General features: G+C 43.0%; 1 protein-coding gene across 1 annotated transcript in view; it reads left to right on the top strand.

Moving 5' to 3' along the window:
• The window catches only part of Spag17 (sperm associated antigen 17), a 221,594-nt gene extending 208,778 nt beyond the window's left edge, over positions 1 to 12,816 (top strand). Inside the window, 3 exon segments of the mRNA XM_032896680.1 lie at positions 4,070 to 4,130; positions 8,485 to 8,629; positions 12,677 to 12,816. Coding sequence (XP_032752571.1) covers positions 4,070 to 4,130; positions 8,485 to 8,629; positions 12,677 to 12,816 — 346 coding nt within the window.
• The last annotated feature ends 2,813 nt before the right edge of the window (positions 12,817 to 15,629 follow it).

Below are 15,629 nucleotides of genomic sequence, written 5' to 3'. Positions count from 1 at the left end.
CCGAAAGTGAAAGGACTTTTCATACTAAAGCTAAAAAGATTTCCTTGTGTGTCTACTATTTGATATTTCTACTTATATTATGTCAAGTATGAACTTTTGCTAGCTAAAGGGAATAAAAATAGACAATGGGCAAAGAAATTACAGTTGCCACCTTAGCAATCAGTCATATTATAAATAATTACCCGCTATCAAATTAGATTACTTTCTGATGAGTCCACCTTTATTTTCTCCCATGTTTTTGACTTGAAGTAAACCTTCAAAGCCATAAATTCGTGCAGCCCCATCTTCGACCTTTTGTTTAGCATTCGTATGAAGTCCTTCCACTTTCGGCCCGGCGTGCCCTTGAACCTCCAGGGTTTGCTCACAGGCAGCGGGAGCTGGATCTTCCTTCTGGCTTAGCTTCTCAGCTGGTCTGCACTTGGTGTCTTCTGACTAGGAGACTTAGACATGCAACGTGAGCAGAGACAGGACTCAGGGTCGCCATCTTGTTGTTTAGTACCTGGCTTCTTTCTTCGGTCTCTGGTTGTCTAGCTCTGGGCTTTGGTTTCTCCATAGTTGTAAGCGTTCCTTTTCTGCTCCCACCGACATGCTTGCTGTAGCTGTCTGGTGGTTGCAGTGAGGTTATTTTTCAATCGAGCCGTTTATCATTGCTTTTTATGAGGTGGTGGCATTTCACAGCACGTTTTAATCTTCAGAACTCCTGCCCATTTAGCAGCAAAACCTTTGAAATGAATTGTTTTGTACAGCAGAAGCATCTCAGTTGTCAAAATTCGGACTGCAAAAAAAGCACGCATGCAAGCATTCTTCTCTGAAACACTTAATTTTGAACAAAGCTCCGCCCCACAGGAATGTACAGTGAAAACTGTGTCAGCTCCACCGAAAGCTTTCATCCAGGGTATAAAAGTCACGTGGCTTCACTCAGTACTCTTTGTGTACTAGGAGCTGATAGAAAAGATCCTTCATAAACAATACCCCAGCTCTGTGATGGGCTTCCAAAAGTCTTTAATAGAGCTTTGATAGAGATGAGCTGAGTAGCATGATCAGAAATGAAACCCAAGCTCTCCACTACCGTGGCACTGAGAAAGTGACTGAAGGGACTCTGACAGCCGAAGCATGACAAGCATGGCAATGGCAGGCCTGGCCCTTCTCCCCACAGTCACTCTGCCTTGCTAAAGCCCATCACACTATATTCCTAAAGGTAGCCCCCAAGGTCTAGTCACTTATTTGACCACTTCCTCTCCCTGAGCTTGTCTACCAAGGTCCAGCTATCAAAAGCCCCCTTTGGCTCACCTACTTCATATGCCCAATTAAAATTAAATACCTCGTCCTAACACGGGGTTTCCTTTTTTACCTTTATAAATCACCATTTGCCTATGGGCCACCTCCGTCTGTCTTCTCTCTATCTAAAGGCAATCCTTTGCATTCTCTCTTGTCTTCTATCTCATGTCTTTGCCTTATATTCCCTGCCACTGTCTCTCTATGGCAAGTAAGTCTCCTTTGTGCTCAGACCTTGGTCTTAGGTGTCCTGAGCTGAGGCCTATATCCCATCATCATACCCGGATCCCACCCTCTGGGAGAATCCCAACAGTGTGGGAGTTGACACCTGTTTTCATTCTGCACATGTTGTCCAAAATTAAGTGTTTTAGAAAAGAATGTTTTGCATGTAATTTTTACAGTCCAATTTTGACAACTGAGATGTTTCAATTGCACAAAAGTTTATTTAAGAGGGTTTTCTACTAGATCCGGGGTGCTCTGAAGATTGAAGTCTGCTGTAAAATGCAACCACATGACAAAAGGGTGTCCCTCCAAAACTCCTGGTGCTGGGCTCTGTGCCTTCTCTGTTGAAGAGGAATAAACTCCAATTCCACATCCATCAAGCTCCATTCCATTGGCATGCTCTTTAGCTTCCTTGGCACCATCTACAGTTCAGAATATACAAACACAAATCCTCTCAAAAGCCTGTCCTGGCCATGCACAGTAGGCACCATGTTTAGAGAAGGCTTTCTTAGATCTCCTTCTGTGGAATACATGCTCAACCCAAACATTCCAAGATCATAGCTGCAGTCACACTTTTCCCTGATAGCCAGCAAGATGCATTTGAGAAGGCACAAGGAATGGCTACCCCATCCAGAACAACCTTGATAATCTTGACTATAAGACTTACTCCTGGATCACCTATGGGAGTGGGACCAAGATTGTGACCTTGTACAATACCATTGGGAACTTCTGGACCTAAACCTAGATTGAGATCTGGACCTGGATTTTGATTTGAATGTCTGGAAATTTCCTTGTAACAAGCATTTGGAAAGGTATTCTGTGCAGAAACCCTCAACCCCCCATAAACACTCTAGAAGCAGAGATATTCCTCTGATGGCTACTCCAGGCTCCAACAGAAGCTGCCAAGCTCTTGCTCTGCCAAAGCCCTGCAGGGCCCCACTTTGCTAGTCGCCCAAAGCTAGTGTTCCACATGACTACCTCTGTATGGCCACCTCAGCGCAGGCTCTAATGCTACCAGACGCATCTTCGTTGGTTTGTTTAAAGCCGTGTCTCACGTTACTGGCCTGGAACTGGAAATGTAGACTAGGCTTTTCTTTAATTCACCGAGCTCTGCCTCCTCCTATCGTAAAGGAGTGCACCACCCACTCCATCAACATCTCATAGTTACAAGTACGCTGGCAACAGCTTCCCCTACGAACAAAAATGTGGGACTTTGCTCTTCACAGAATCTAGGTATATGACGTCAGAATTTGTGTCATTTTATATGGTATAGTTCCTAGTTATTGTCACTATATTTTTGATCACTTTGGCTTTAAACTTCATACATGCTGTGACCATCATTAGTATGTACAGTTAATGATATTACAGTACTAGCATGTTCTGATTCGACGATGCGTTTCCCTTTTCCAGTAAGTTTTATAGTTGCATACATATTCATGATGGTGATTTCCATCTTTTTGTTTCTCCTTGAAGAACCTTATTAAGGATTTCTTATAAGACAAGTTTAGTGGTAACGGATTTCCTTGGCTTTTGCTGGTTTATAAAACCAGTTATTTCTGAAGGATGGCCTTGCTGGAAATAGTGGTTTTGACTGACAGGTATTTTCTTTCAACACTTGGATATCTTCTTTCCTTCTTTGCCCACAGGTTCTCTGTTAATAAAACATGATATTTTCTAGAGATCCCCTCATGTGTGGCCTGACACTGTGTCTTCCTTTCTTTTCAACTCCCTTTTGTCTTTGATTTTGAATTCACACTATTTTCTGATCACATTATTTTTAATCACACTATTTCTGCCTGGTTGAGGCAAAAACAATAACTGAAGCACTATGGCAATTTTAGCTATGAAGACCTAACTTATTATCAATAAGCACAATAGCCCACAGTTGAGTTTATATGGATCTGAAAACATACCTGGTATATTTCTAGACCCAAACCGATGGGATCCTGGAGCCTTCTGACACCTTATATATAATGAAACAATAATCTGTTTCAAGGTTTTGCAGGCTAACACCAGGAAGCTTGGGCTTTCTGAATGCCAACCAGGTTCTGGCTTCAGAGACTTCATCCTACTGTTTGTTCAGCTACGGTGGTTAGACAGCAAAGCAGGTGGTAGGACGGGGAGGACTCAGTGTGACAGCAGGTTCTTCTTTGCGGAGTACTCCAAGCCTTTCATCCCCAGGCAGAACCTGCCAAACATAGGCAAGAAAAGAGATCCAGGAGCAGCACATGTGAGCGCAGGACTTCACGCCCTCCAGCATTTCCCGATCTCCATCAGTCCCTCCTCTCCCGAAGCATGCAAACCTCACATGGAGTCAGAGGGAAGGCCAGCTCCCACGGTCTGCTATTTGCCCAAAGTGCTATTGTTCTGTAGCTGCATAACCTGCGTCAGCATTCACATTAATACTGAGCGCTAAGCTGCAAGGCACACACCAGCCAACACTGGCAGTGCTCTGCCTGGGCCCATCACTAAATCGTAGTAGGAATGTACCTTCCTGATTTTATAACGTCCTAGTTCCTTCATTGCTTTGTTTTGATTATGGCATAATTTCTTTCATTTTTCTTCTTGGTAGGTTTAGAGTGAAGCAGCCCCCACCGAGCACGGGACTGAAAGTGACATATAAACCTGGGCCTGTAAGTTCATATGTTATTGTGTGTGGGGGTTTGCATGCACACACGTGAATGTGTATGTTTACATTGTAGTTGGTGTTTATACCATCATCCTGATCTCTTTCATTTTATATGAGTCTGCCACTCAGTTTACACCATAAGTGGGTCTAATATTTCTTGTACCATAGTAATGAGAACCATGACAAAAATGTTACAAGTAAAATAAATAATAACTTCAGCTGGACACATGGGAAGCTGTCTTTTCTTGTCACAGTGATGTACAGCCATGTGCAAATGACCGTTTGAACATGTGAATTCTCAGAGTCTGGAGAGCTGGCCAGCTGGTGAAGAGCACGTGTTGCTCTTGCCAAAGACCCTGGTTCTGTTCACAGCATCCACCTGGCAGCTCATTTCCACATGTAAGTCTAGTTCCAGGGACCCAAAAGTCTTCTCTAATCTCAACAGACACTGCCTGGATGTAGTACACAGACATACATGCAGAAAAAAAGATCTCATGCGTACAAAATAGATTGAAAAATTTGAGTTTTTCTGAAAAGTGAAAACAATCATCCCATTCTTTCTACTTTATATAAACCTGGCCTGCTTTCTCATGCTCTCCAGAGAAGGTTTTCTAACATAATAACAGGAAATCACATTATTTTATTAAAGTCATCAGCTGTTTTATCTCTTCAATGTTCTCTGAAAACACAAATTTAAAGATGTCAACCTGTAAAACAGAAAATCTGGGACTATGCCAAGGAACAGCCACATCCGGTTACATGAGAAAAGTATTGTTTTTCTTTCTGTAGCATTCTCAACACAAAGGATGAATGTTTGGACGTGACCGCTATGCTAATTACCCAGAATGAGCATCGCTAGTTGTGTACACCCATCCAAACACCATACTGCGCCCCGTAAATATAGACATGTCTGTGCTTCAGTTAAAGATAAACACTGTGAAAGGAATGGAAATCAAAAATTAAACCTAAACCCGTTCTGACTGTGCTGCATTGTCAAAATGGGGGTGTTTGGTTTAAAAAAGTGAATATTAAACGGATATTCATTTATAGTCCTACTTCCTTTAACAATGTACATTTAAAAAATGTTACGTAAGATTAACACAAGTTTATCTCAAATTAAAACTTAACCATTTTGTGAGCACATCACCCGGCTGCTTCACCAGGCTGGTCACCTCAGTAAGTGCTGGACCCCTGTCATGTGCTATTAATAGAGCCAGGGAAGAGGGGTGACACCCAGACCCCTTACAGGGCCAGGCATGCAGCAGGCACTTAGCTAGGACCAGAATGAAGTAGGGACTCCAGTGGGCTCGCGAATTATTAGGTATGGAAATGGGTGTGTGTAGGCTCAGAAGACCAGGAAGCAAAGGTATGGAGTTCCACAGCAAGCAGAAAGGAAGCCACTAGAGCAGCCACACTTGTTACTTACATTCAGGGGTCAACACAGGTATATGGCAGAGCCTATCGGCTTCTGAAATGACCGTCATCTCGTACCAGGCGAGGTTGGGCATCAATGCTCTGAGCTTTGTTTTCCTCAGCTGGTCTGTGAAAGCATGTAAACCAGAGGGTTTTAGCACACTCCTAGTGTTCCTATCACAGTCTATGGTAGAACAGTAAGACACAGGCTGACATTCTGAAGGTAAGCCAGCATTGACATTACCTCCACGGATCCAGGCTATTTATTTTTCAGAAATAACTCACCACTCTATGACGTTAGGACGTCAGAATGTCAGGGCCACTGAGGTGGCCCAGCAGGTTAAGGTGCTTACCACCAAGCCTCAAGATCCGACCCCTGTGTAAAAAGGACCGACCCCTGAAGGTTGTCCTCTAACCTTTAGACACAGTCCTCGTGGCAAATAATGTGAGTCTGAGTGCAGGCCGGCGCACTCACATCCCCCAGATAAACATATATTAAAAAGATGTCAGACTCGTGACAACATCAAAAAGAAAAAACCTTCAAAGCAGGCACTTCTACTGTTCGGAGAAGTTAGTAAATCTCATTTTAATCTGAAGAACAGATTGTTCCAACAGCTAAGTGACTGCTGGATCAACCTTTATAAGCAGTAAAACCTCAGTGTGTATTCTTTGAAGCTCACCATGCTATAAGGGTATTTCTTTCCCCTTTTTAAAGTAGGTTTTGGCTCTGACAAAAAAAAAATATAATCTATAGTCTTTGGTCTATGTAAATCTAACCACTGTTCGGCTTGGCTAGTTGCCAGCACTGGAAGAATGTGCCCCACTTCTGGGTAGCAGTGGGGACTACTCCAGCCCTCCTGTGGGTTTTCATCACTACCTAGCCCTTCTGATTGCTGGGCTTGGAGGGCCAACCCAGGACTTTCGGTTCTTTTTTTTTTTTTTTTTTTTTTCGAGCTGGGACCAACCAGGCCTTATGCTTCCTAGGCAAGCGCTCTACCCTGAGCTAAATCCCCAACCTGCCCAGGACTTTCAGAACCAGTGTTGGGATCTGCTCCAGCACACGTACCCATAAACTGTTGAAAAAAGAAGGGAAACATTTATAAAACTATATTTAAAATTTCCACTTGTATCTAATTGCTCTTCATGTGGTAGTGATTGATTGATTGATTTACACACACACACACACACACACACACACACACACACACACACACACATATATATATATATATATATATATATTCCCAAGTCTGCTTTTTATCCAGCCTCCTGGACAGGCAGCTTAGAAACATAAACATCTCTTCCTTTCCTGGTTAATATGCCTTCCAAGAACAAGGCTAGTAGCCTTGCTGCATTTCTTCACTATATATTAGGTTTCTTCCTTGTTGGTACAAACCTCTTCTTCGCTTTCAGACCTAAGCAGTTTGGCATCTACACTAATTCTGTCTCCCTCTACTGGCCCCATCACCCTACACATCCTGTATTAGAATCCCAGAGACGAACTGATAGGAGACTCATCAAGTTTCTTACATTACATTCATATTTCTCTTAGATGAAATCTACCTTATCAGCCAGCAGACAGAAGCTCACTACCAACCCTCAAAAAAATCACACAACTCTGATTGTGAAATAGATATGAGAATATGACTTAAGGTTTCGAGGTCAGAAATTAAACAGAGATCTTGGTTCAGGAGTCCAGAGTCAGAGAGAAGAAGTCAAGTGTACTCTACACATCACTGATGTTTGCGAATATGGCAAAGAGAACTTTGGCGTCTGTTTACGGAGCAGGGGGAAAAAAGACTAATGGAGATAGAAGAGGAAACTAGGGAAAAAACGGTTGTGGGTACCGCAAGTTTCCCTTCACTTACAATGTCCTGTCATTTAGCCCCACCGTGCACTCACATGCACACACAGACACAGACACACACGCACACGCACATGCACATGCTCACGCGTGTTTTGGCTTACAGCTCAGCTTCAGGGGTGTCACTTTGGAATCATTTGGCCCTGTGCGGGTCAGTGGAGTATCAGGGCAGGGACATATGGGAGAGCAAAATTTCTCTCTTGATGGCTGTCAGGAAGCAGAGAGACAGGAAGAGCCACACCCCTTCAATGACCTCAAGCACTAAGCCCACATCCATAAGGTGTTGTTGTTGTTGTTGTTGTTGTTGTTGTTGTTGTTTCAAGACAGGGTTTCTCTGTGTAGCCCTTGCTGCCCTGGAACTCTGTAGACCAGGCTGACCTCAGACTGACAGAGCTGCCTCCAGGAGTGCTGAGTTTAAAGGCACGCACCATTAGGCTTCCTTAAGGTTCTCTCAGCTCCTGATAGTGCTGACCACGGGTTAACACCAAACTTCTGTTACACGGCCTTGGGGGACATTTCATACACAAACTCCAACATTCTTCAGCCCCATTTATTTTGTCTTCAGTCCCATTTATTTCCTGGAATGCTACACTATTCCAAATAATTCTGACATAAATGTCCTGACACACATGTGGGCTGTGGAAATGCGACCACTGGGGTGACTAGGAAATGAAGGACAGAAACACATCCAGAAAAGCTGGGATCTGGTGGACCATGTGGTAGTGGGAACGCAGGGATAGGCTTAGCTAACCCTGCTTTGGAGTTCTCTGTAGGGCAGAGGTCTCAGGCTGCAAACGCCTTGGAAAAGGAAGCTGCTGCAGCCGGTGTAACTGCTGCTTACACTTTGTCAACATCCAGCCACTGACCAAGGTTGGCAGAAGGCTTTGGCATTCCAAAGGGTCTGAGGCACAGCGGTCTTCACATGGCATTGCTCACGGCAATACCTTTGCTCAGGACTTCACTAACCCCCACGTGTGCTTATATTTACGAGTGCCAAATTTATGGATGAGAAAACCGAAGTTTGGAGAATTTAGGTATGTTGTCAAAACTAGCTTGAAAACCAGCGCTTGATGTCTTACAGGTGGCTGCTGGCTTGCAAGCAGAGCTAAAGGTAGAGCTATTTGCCATGGCTGTTGGAGAAGACGGCGCCAAGGGCTCAGCACACATCTCCCACACCATTGAAATCCTGACGGAGCACGATGTTCTATTCTTACCCGTGGAGGCAAATATCCTTTAACGCTCAGTTTTTATAACCACCCATAGTGCAGAAATGAAGAAATGAACTAGGAAAACATGAACGACAAAATGGTCTTCATTAGTTATTAACTAGACAAAGAACTATACATTGGGATTACAAACAAGACATGGGGGATATGGATGAATGATGTTGGGGTGTGATGGTTTGTATATGCTTGGCCCAGGGAGTGGCACTATTTGGAGGTGTGGCCTTGTTGGAGTAGGTGTGTCACCATGAGTGTGGGCCCTAAGACCCTCATCCTAGATACCTAGAAGCAAGTATTTTGCTAGCAGCCTTCAGATGAAGATATAGAACTCTCAGCTCTGCCTGTACCATGGCTGCCTGGACACTGCCCTGCCCCCACCTTGATGATAATGGACTGAACCTCTGAACCTGTAAGCCAGCCTCAATTAAATGTTGTCCTTTATAAAATTTGCATTGATCATGGTATTTGTTCAAAGCAGTAAAACTCTAACTAAGACAGAAGTTGGTACCAGGGACTGGGGTATTACTGTGGTAGGCCTGACCATGCTTTTGTTTGGAAGAATGTGGATTTGGGGACTTTGGATTTGGAAAGGAGTGGAATGCTTTAAGTGGAGCTTAATGGGCTACCCTAGTAGGGATATGGAAGACTTTATTACTGGTAGGAATTTGAAATGTGAAGACCTAGCCCAAGAGGTTTCAATATGTGGCCTAGAGACTATTTTTGTGGTATTTTGCTGAAGAGTATGGCTATTTTCTTGTCCTGGTCTGAAGAGTCTGCCTGAGGCTAAGGTGAAACGACTCAGATTAATTGCATTGACAAAGGACATCTCAGAAATGCCTATCATAGACTTTGTTCTCTAGTTAAGACTTGTGAAGAACACTTTAAACAAACATAGCAAATTGAGAAAGGGAAAATATAAAATATATGGGTCGAGCATTGAGAGGGCACCGAGAAGTAAAATGTAACTGAATCCTGTGTTCAGGGATATTAAATTGAATTAAAAGAGTAGTGACTTTGTGGCAAGATCCCACCCAGCTAAATTTAGATCCAGGGATGGTAGTATAGGCCTTTAATCCCAAGAGGCAAAGACAAGCATATCTCTGAGTTCAAGGCCAGCCTAGAGCAAGTTCTAGGTGAAGAAAAACTTAAATCCAGGCTTGCTGGACCACACCTTTAACCCCAGTACTTAGGAGACAGGCATGCAGATCTCTGAGTTCAGAGTCAGTCTAAAGATCAAGCTCCAGGACAGCCAAACTTAAGCAGGAGTTAGAAAACAGAAAGCTGGTGATAATGTAATAGAACAAATGGGCCGTGTTCCAGCCCCAGGAACAGCAGAACTCAGCAGCTTGGACAAGTGACTCTGGCTTTAGAGTCGAGAATAGAAGTGACTACTGGGACAATTGATGCTAGTTAGATAGAGCTAAGGAATTAGTTGTGATTAAGTAGAGACCAGAATCACTGAGGTGAAATCTTCTGGAAAGTGTCTTCTGAGAATACAAAGAAGCTGTGTACCAGAAATAGCCAAGGCTGTACCTAGTACTACAGCTGTACTTGGTAATGTATAAGAGTCACACAGGTGGTACTGTTTTGAAGGCATAAAGGGGTCATAGAGAACAGCTAAGCTTAGTACTGTGAGAGGATGAGGAAGGCCATTGGTAAATGTGTAGCCTCAGTTGCAATTGATGGCTCAGTACTGAAGGGGTCATGCAAAGGATTTGAGGCTTAGCGCCATGAAGAGAGCCTATGAGAGGCTATTGTTGAAGCCTAGTTGTGAAAGAGCCAGAGTTGGGGTCAATCTGAGGCCAGTGGGAAAATTCCACCACAAACCTCAGAGCACAGAAAGACCCCTCCCTTCCAGTAGGAGTAGAGTTAGTTTAGTTCCCAGAACAGCTACAAGTCAAACTGTCAAACAAAGCTACCTGTGACTCCCAACCGATCTCACCCTCCCACCCCCGCCCCTGACTCCCAACCATCTACCCTGGAAAGTTCAGACCATGAGTCAGCTTGAAGGTCCCTTTGCCCCAACAATAGTACCCTGCCTAATTACATTGTTTGAATTCTACCCCAATTGTTTGCAAGGTATATAACTCCCTGTTAGAGTCTACTCAGGGTCATATCTCCTTGAAGTGGGATGACCCTGACATGTCAGAATTAAACTTCTCTTGCTTTTGCATTGATCACTGCCTCCTCAAGTCTCATTCAAGAGGTCCTGGAAGAGGTTCAATTTGGACCTCACAGTTGCAGTGGAAAACCCCAGCATATTGGAGATGCCAGGACCATGGGATGGTCACCAAGAACAGCAGCAGCAGTGGAGTGGATCAACCTGAGCTTAGAGTGCTACAGAGGGCAGAGCTGGAGAAATGATACCCGCCCTTTGAAGAAGCCCAGAAGATCATGGGTGGATTCCAGACAGTGAAACAAGAAGTTGTAACACTGAAGCTGCCCTGGAGACCCCAACATTTTCCAGATGCCAGAGCCATAGGAAATCTGCTGAGGAAAGCTGCTAACAGGAAGTGGAACCAGCCCAGGAAAAGAAGTTTGGTGTAGTCAACAAAGATGAAAAAGGACTTAGAGATCTGAAGACTGCTTTGATATCAGCCATGGAGATGCAGAGTTTAGAGTTTGCCCAGCTGGTTTTCTGTCTGGCTTTGGGAATTACAGTTAAGTGATCATGTAATCTCAGAAGAGACTTAACTTTGGACTTTTAGCATTGTTGAGACTGCTATACACTATGGGGTCCAATGGAGGTGGACTAAATGTATTTTGCATTACATTATGTTTAGGTATGGCCCCTATAGACTCGGGCCAGGGAGTGGAATATGATGGTTTGTATATACTTGGCCCAGGGAATGGCACTACTTGGAGGTGTGGCTTTGTTGGAGTAGGTGCATCACTATGGGTGTGGGCTCTAAGACCCTACTCCTAGATGCCTGGAAGTGAGTATTCTGCTAGCAGCCTTCAGATGAAGATGTAGAACTCTCAGCGCTGCCTATGCCTGGACTCTTCCATGCTCCTGCCTTGATGATAGCGGATTGAACCTGTAAGCCAGCCCCAATTAAATGTCCTTTATAAGACTTGCATTGGTCATGGCGTTTGCTTATAACAGTAAAACCCTAACTAAGACATCAGGTAAGTAGGAAATAGCAAAGCCAAAGTGGAATTTATTAAGATGTATGTAAGCACATGACTTAAATCCATTTTAGGGCCAGCAACTGAACTATAGAGCTTAGTAACAAGATCTTATCTGGAAAGTAGGAACTTGAAATAGAAAGTTTTCAAGAGTCCTTTACATATAATTGATGTCTGAGGGCATGGGGAAAAGAAATCTGGGATCTATTTAGAGAGGAGGAAGAAGGGCCAAGGGACAGAGTATGTTACCTTAATGATACAACAAAGGACAGACCTCTTGTTTATTGTAGACTGTTTCTAGCCTTGAGAGTGGAGAAGGGAAACATTTAAATGACTAAAAATAACTAACATGGAACTATCCAATAGAGAGAGCTCAAGAGTAGAGAGGCCCAAGAGCTAGTGATGGTGAGAAGAAAGGTACAGCTGAGGATTGAAATTCTGAGATGAGGTGAAAGCTGGGAGGTGCATTGGATGAGCTTCATTTCAGTAGACATGGACGTGAATTCATTTGCCCATTCTTTCAAAGGTGGTGTGTCTAACAGGCAAGGCACTATGTCTGTTTACCAGTTAGACACAGATAGGAAAATAGTTTGATTTTCACTTCCTAAAGATATAGCTCACAGCCAGTGTCCCAAAATCTAGACCTATTCCTATCCAAACTGCATGAAATCAGCATATGATGTGGTGATGGCTTCTCATAGACAGGCCAGGTCATTGGGGAAAAAAAAGAATCACACTGAGGAAAAGAAGACATTGTGCTAAAACACAAGGATTCAGGTCCTGTACCTAAGCCTGTGTGGGCAGGATTTTCCTTACCAGAAGGGTACCTACCATGAGTTAATGCTGCTGGAGACTCTGATTTTAAAGTGTTATTTTTGTCTGTATAACCATGAAGCTCATAGTCCTTAATAAATATTTTACCAGTTTTAACAAGCAGTAACTATGACAATCGACCAAAAGATCTTCCCCAGGGAAGAGAAAATCCCATGGTCTACAGGACGTCCACAATCTCCTCCTCTGCACTTGGAGTTGTCATGTCTCAGAAGGCCACTCGTCATTAGTTCTGTAAGTAGTGAATGCCATGTAGTCAGCCACTCACGTCTCAGACTCAGGGTTTCCCTGATTCCTTACAGCCAAAAAAGGAAAATGTTATCAGAATTTACATTTAAGCCCGTTGTTTCCATACAGTTTGGACTCAGAACCCCTTGTATAACTGTACCGTTGGTTCCAAGGGCTTTATTTACATGGTTAAAATTTATCAATACTTACCAAAGAAGAATTAGAACTGGGAAATTTTAAATTATATTTAAATAAATAATGAACCTAGTACATAAAATATTATTTTTTTTTCTTCTTTTTCTTTTTTCTTTTTTTTCCGGAGCTGGGAACTGAACTCAGGGCCTTGCGCTCGCTAGGCAAGCGCTCTACGGCTGAGCTAAATCCCCAACCCCTCATTATTTTTAAAATCAGGTTTTTGCTTTGTTTTTGCAGAGGACAGATTTATCTTGCCAGCTTCAGAGATTTCAGTACATCATACACGTGCTAATGATGATCACAGCAGCATGCTAAAGCAGTTGAGTTTGTAACACAGTGGCCCAGGAGGCAGAGACAGGAAGTGGTCAGAAGGAGCAGTCAGTAACTGACTTCCTCCAGCAAAGCCCCACCTTAGAAAGTTTTCACATTCCCCAAAGCAGCACCACCATCCAATCATGATCCTCCGAGGAATATTACATATTCAAATCATGACATCTTACCCCAAACATTCATGCTACTCCATAAGGTAAATGCTTTCCCATTTTATTGAAAATACTTTTTTCACATAAAATGCCTTGACTATGGTTTCCCCTCCCTTTACTCCTCCTAGTTCCTCCCCAATCCCTACCCAATCCAGATTCATTTCCTTTCTATCTCTCATTAGAAACAAACACACTTCTAGGGGATAATAATAAAATAGAACTATCATATTGGGGTTGGACAAGACAAAGAGAAGGAAGAGTCAAAAGGAAAGTACAAAAGTTAGAGACCCACTTGTTTGCTCACTCAGGAATCCCACAAACACTAGACTGGAAGCCATAATATATAGGCACAGGAGCCAGTGCAGACCTGCAAAGGTCCTGTGCATGCTGCCTTATTCTCTGTGAGTTCATGTGCTTTGACCATGCTGAGAAAGAGGAACTTCTCAGTCCATCCCCCTCTGGTTCTTACACTCTTTCCACCTCTTCCACTAGGTTCCCGAGCCTTTGGTGGGGGCAGGGCATTGACAGAGATATCCCATTTAGGGCTGAATGTTCCTAGGCTTCTTACTCTCTTCATGTCTTGCTGTGGGTCTCTGTATTCATTCCCATCTACTGCAGAAGGAAGCTTCTCTGACAGTGGCTAAGTGAGGGACTGATCTATAAGTAACTAGGGCTCATTTAATTGCTCATCAATTAGTCCTCTATTGGATATATAGTTGGTAAAGATCTTTTCTTTTTAGAACAGTAGTAGTATGTGGTTTTCTCCTAGTTCCCTGGGCTATCTAGTCTCTGGCTCTTGATCACCCAAGCAGTGTGAAGTATGGGTCCATCTCAAGGAGTGGACCTTAGGTCAATGTAGATATTGGTTGGTTACTCCTATAAGCTTTGTGCCACCATTACCCTAGCATCTGTTGAGGGCAGGACACTATTGATCAAAGGGTTTATGGCTGGTTTGTTATTTATGTTTCTCTTTTGGTAGCATGCAGAGTATGTTCCTGGACCAGAGACTAGAATGCAGGGAGAGGGCTCTATGGAGGCACCAGCTCGACTTCCTGGTGTTCAGTGAGTTGTGTAGGTGTTGTCTTCAGCAATGGGCCTGGCTATCAGTTTGTGGAGGGCGACCTTACATCTTGACCATGGCCTGGAATCTTTGGAGATTCCCATGGAACCCCTTTTGCCAACTACTCAGTTAGATGCAACCTGATTCTGGTTTATTTGGTCACAAGAAATGGACAGTTGCAATTCTATCTCCCCCATTATTTGGCTATTTCATTTAACTAGCCTTCGTATATACATTTTAGGAAGTTTCTACTGTTATTAGATTTCCATACTACCTCTCAAATGTTTCTTAATTTTAACTGTTTCTCCTTTTATTCCTTCTGCCCCCACCTCAACTTGATCTTCCCATTCCTGCAGCCCCTACCATTCACCTATAATGATTCAATTTTACTTTTCTCATAAGATCTATCCATAACCACTTATCCTTTACTTTATACCTACCTTCTGTGGTTCTACAGACAGTAGCTTGGTTTTCATTGACTTAACAGCTAATAACCAAATATAAGCAAACACATACTATATTTATTTGTCTTTCTGGGTTACCTCACTCAGGATAATTTTTTTCTAGTTCAATCCTCTTACCTGTGAATTTCATGGTTTCTTTTTTTAACAGCTGAGTAATACTCCACTGTGTAAATGTACCACATTTTCTTTATCCATTCTTCTGTTGAGGAACATTTAGATTGTTTCTTTTCTGGCTATTATAAATTGAGCAACAATACACATGGTAATGTCTATGGTAGGATGAAGCATCCTTTGGGTATATGCCCATAAGTGGTATAGTTGGTATCTTAAGGTAAATCGATTCCCATCTTCCTGCAGAAACATTGTACCGACTTCCACAGTGGCTGTACAAGTTTGCACTCCCACTGGCATGATGGGAAGTGTGGATGAGTGTTATTTTACATCCTCACCAGCGTGAGCTGTCTTTTTTTTTTTTTTTTTAATTGTTATTACCTTTTCTAACAGGGGTTAAGGTGGACTCTCAAAGTGGTTTTGATTTACATTTTCCTCGTGGCTCAGGGTGTTGAACTATTTCCTTGTTTCTCAACCATTTGAGTTTCCTCTATTAAGAACTG

The sequence above is a fragment of the Rattus rattus genome, chromosome 3 (genome assembly GCF_011064425.1).
Source record: "Rattus rattus isolate New Zealand chromosome 3, Rrattus_CSIRO_v1, whole genome shotgun sequence".
NCBI classification, from domain to species: Eukaryota; Metazoa; Chordata; class Mammalia; order Rodentia; family Muridae; genus Rattus; species Rattus rattus.
The sequence above is the reverse complement of the archived record's forward strand: the minus strand, read 5'-3'. Positions and strand labels throughout refer to the sequence as shown.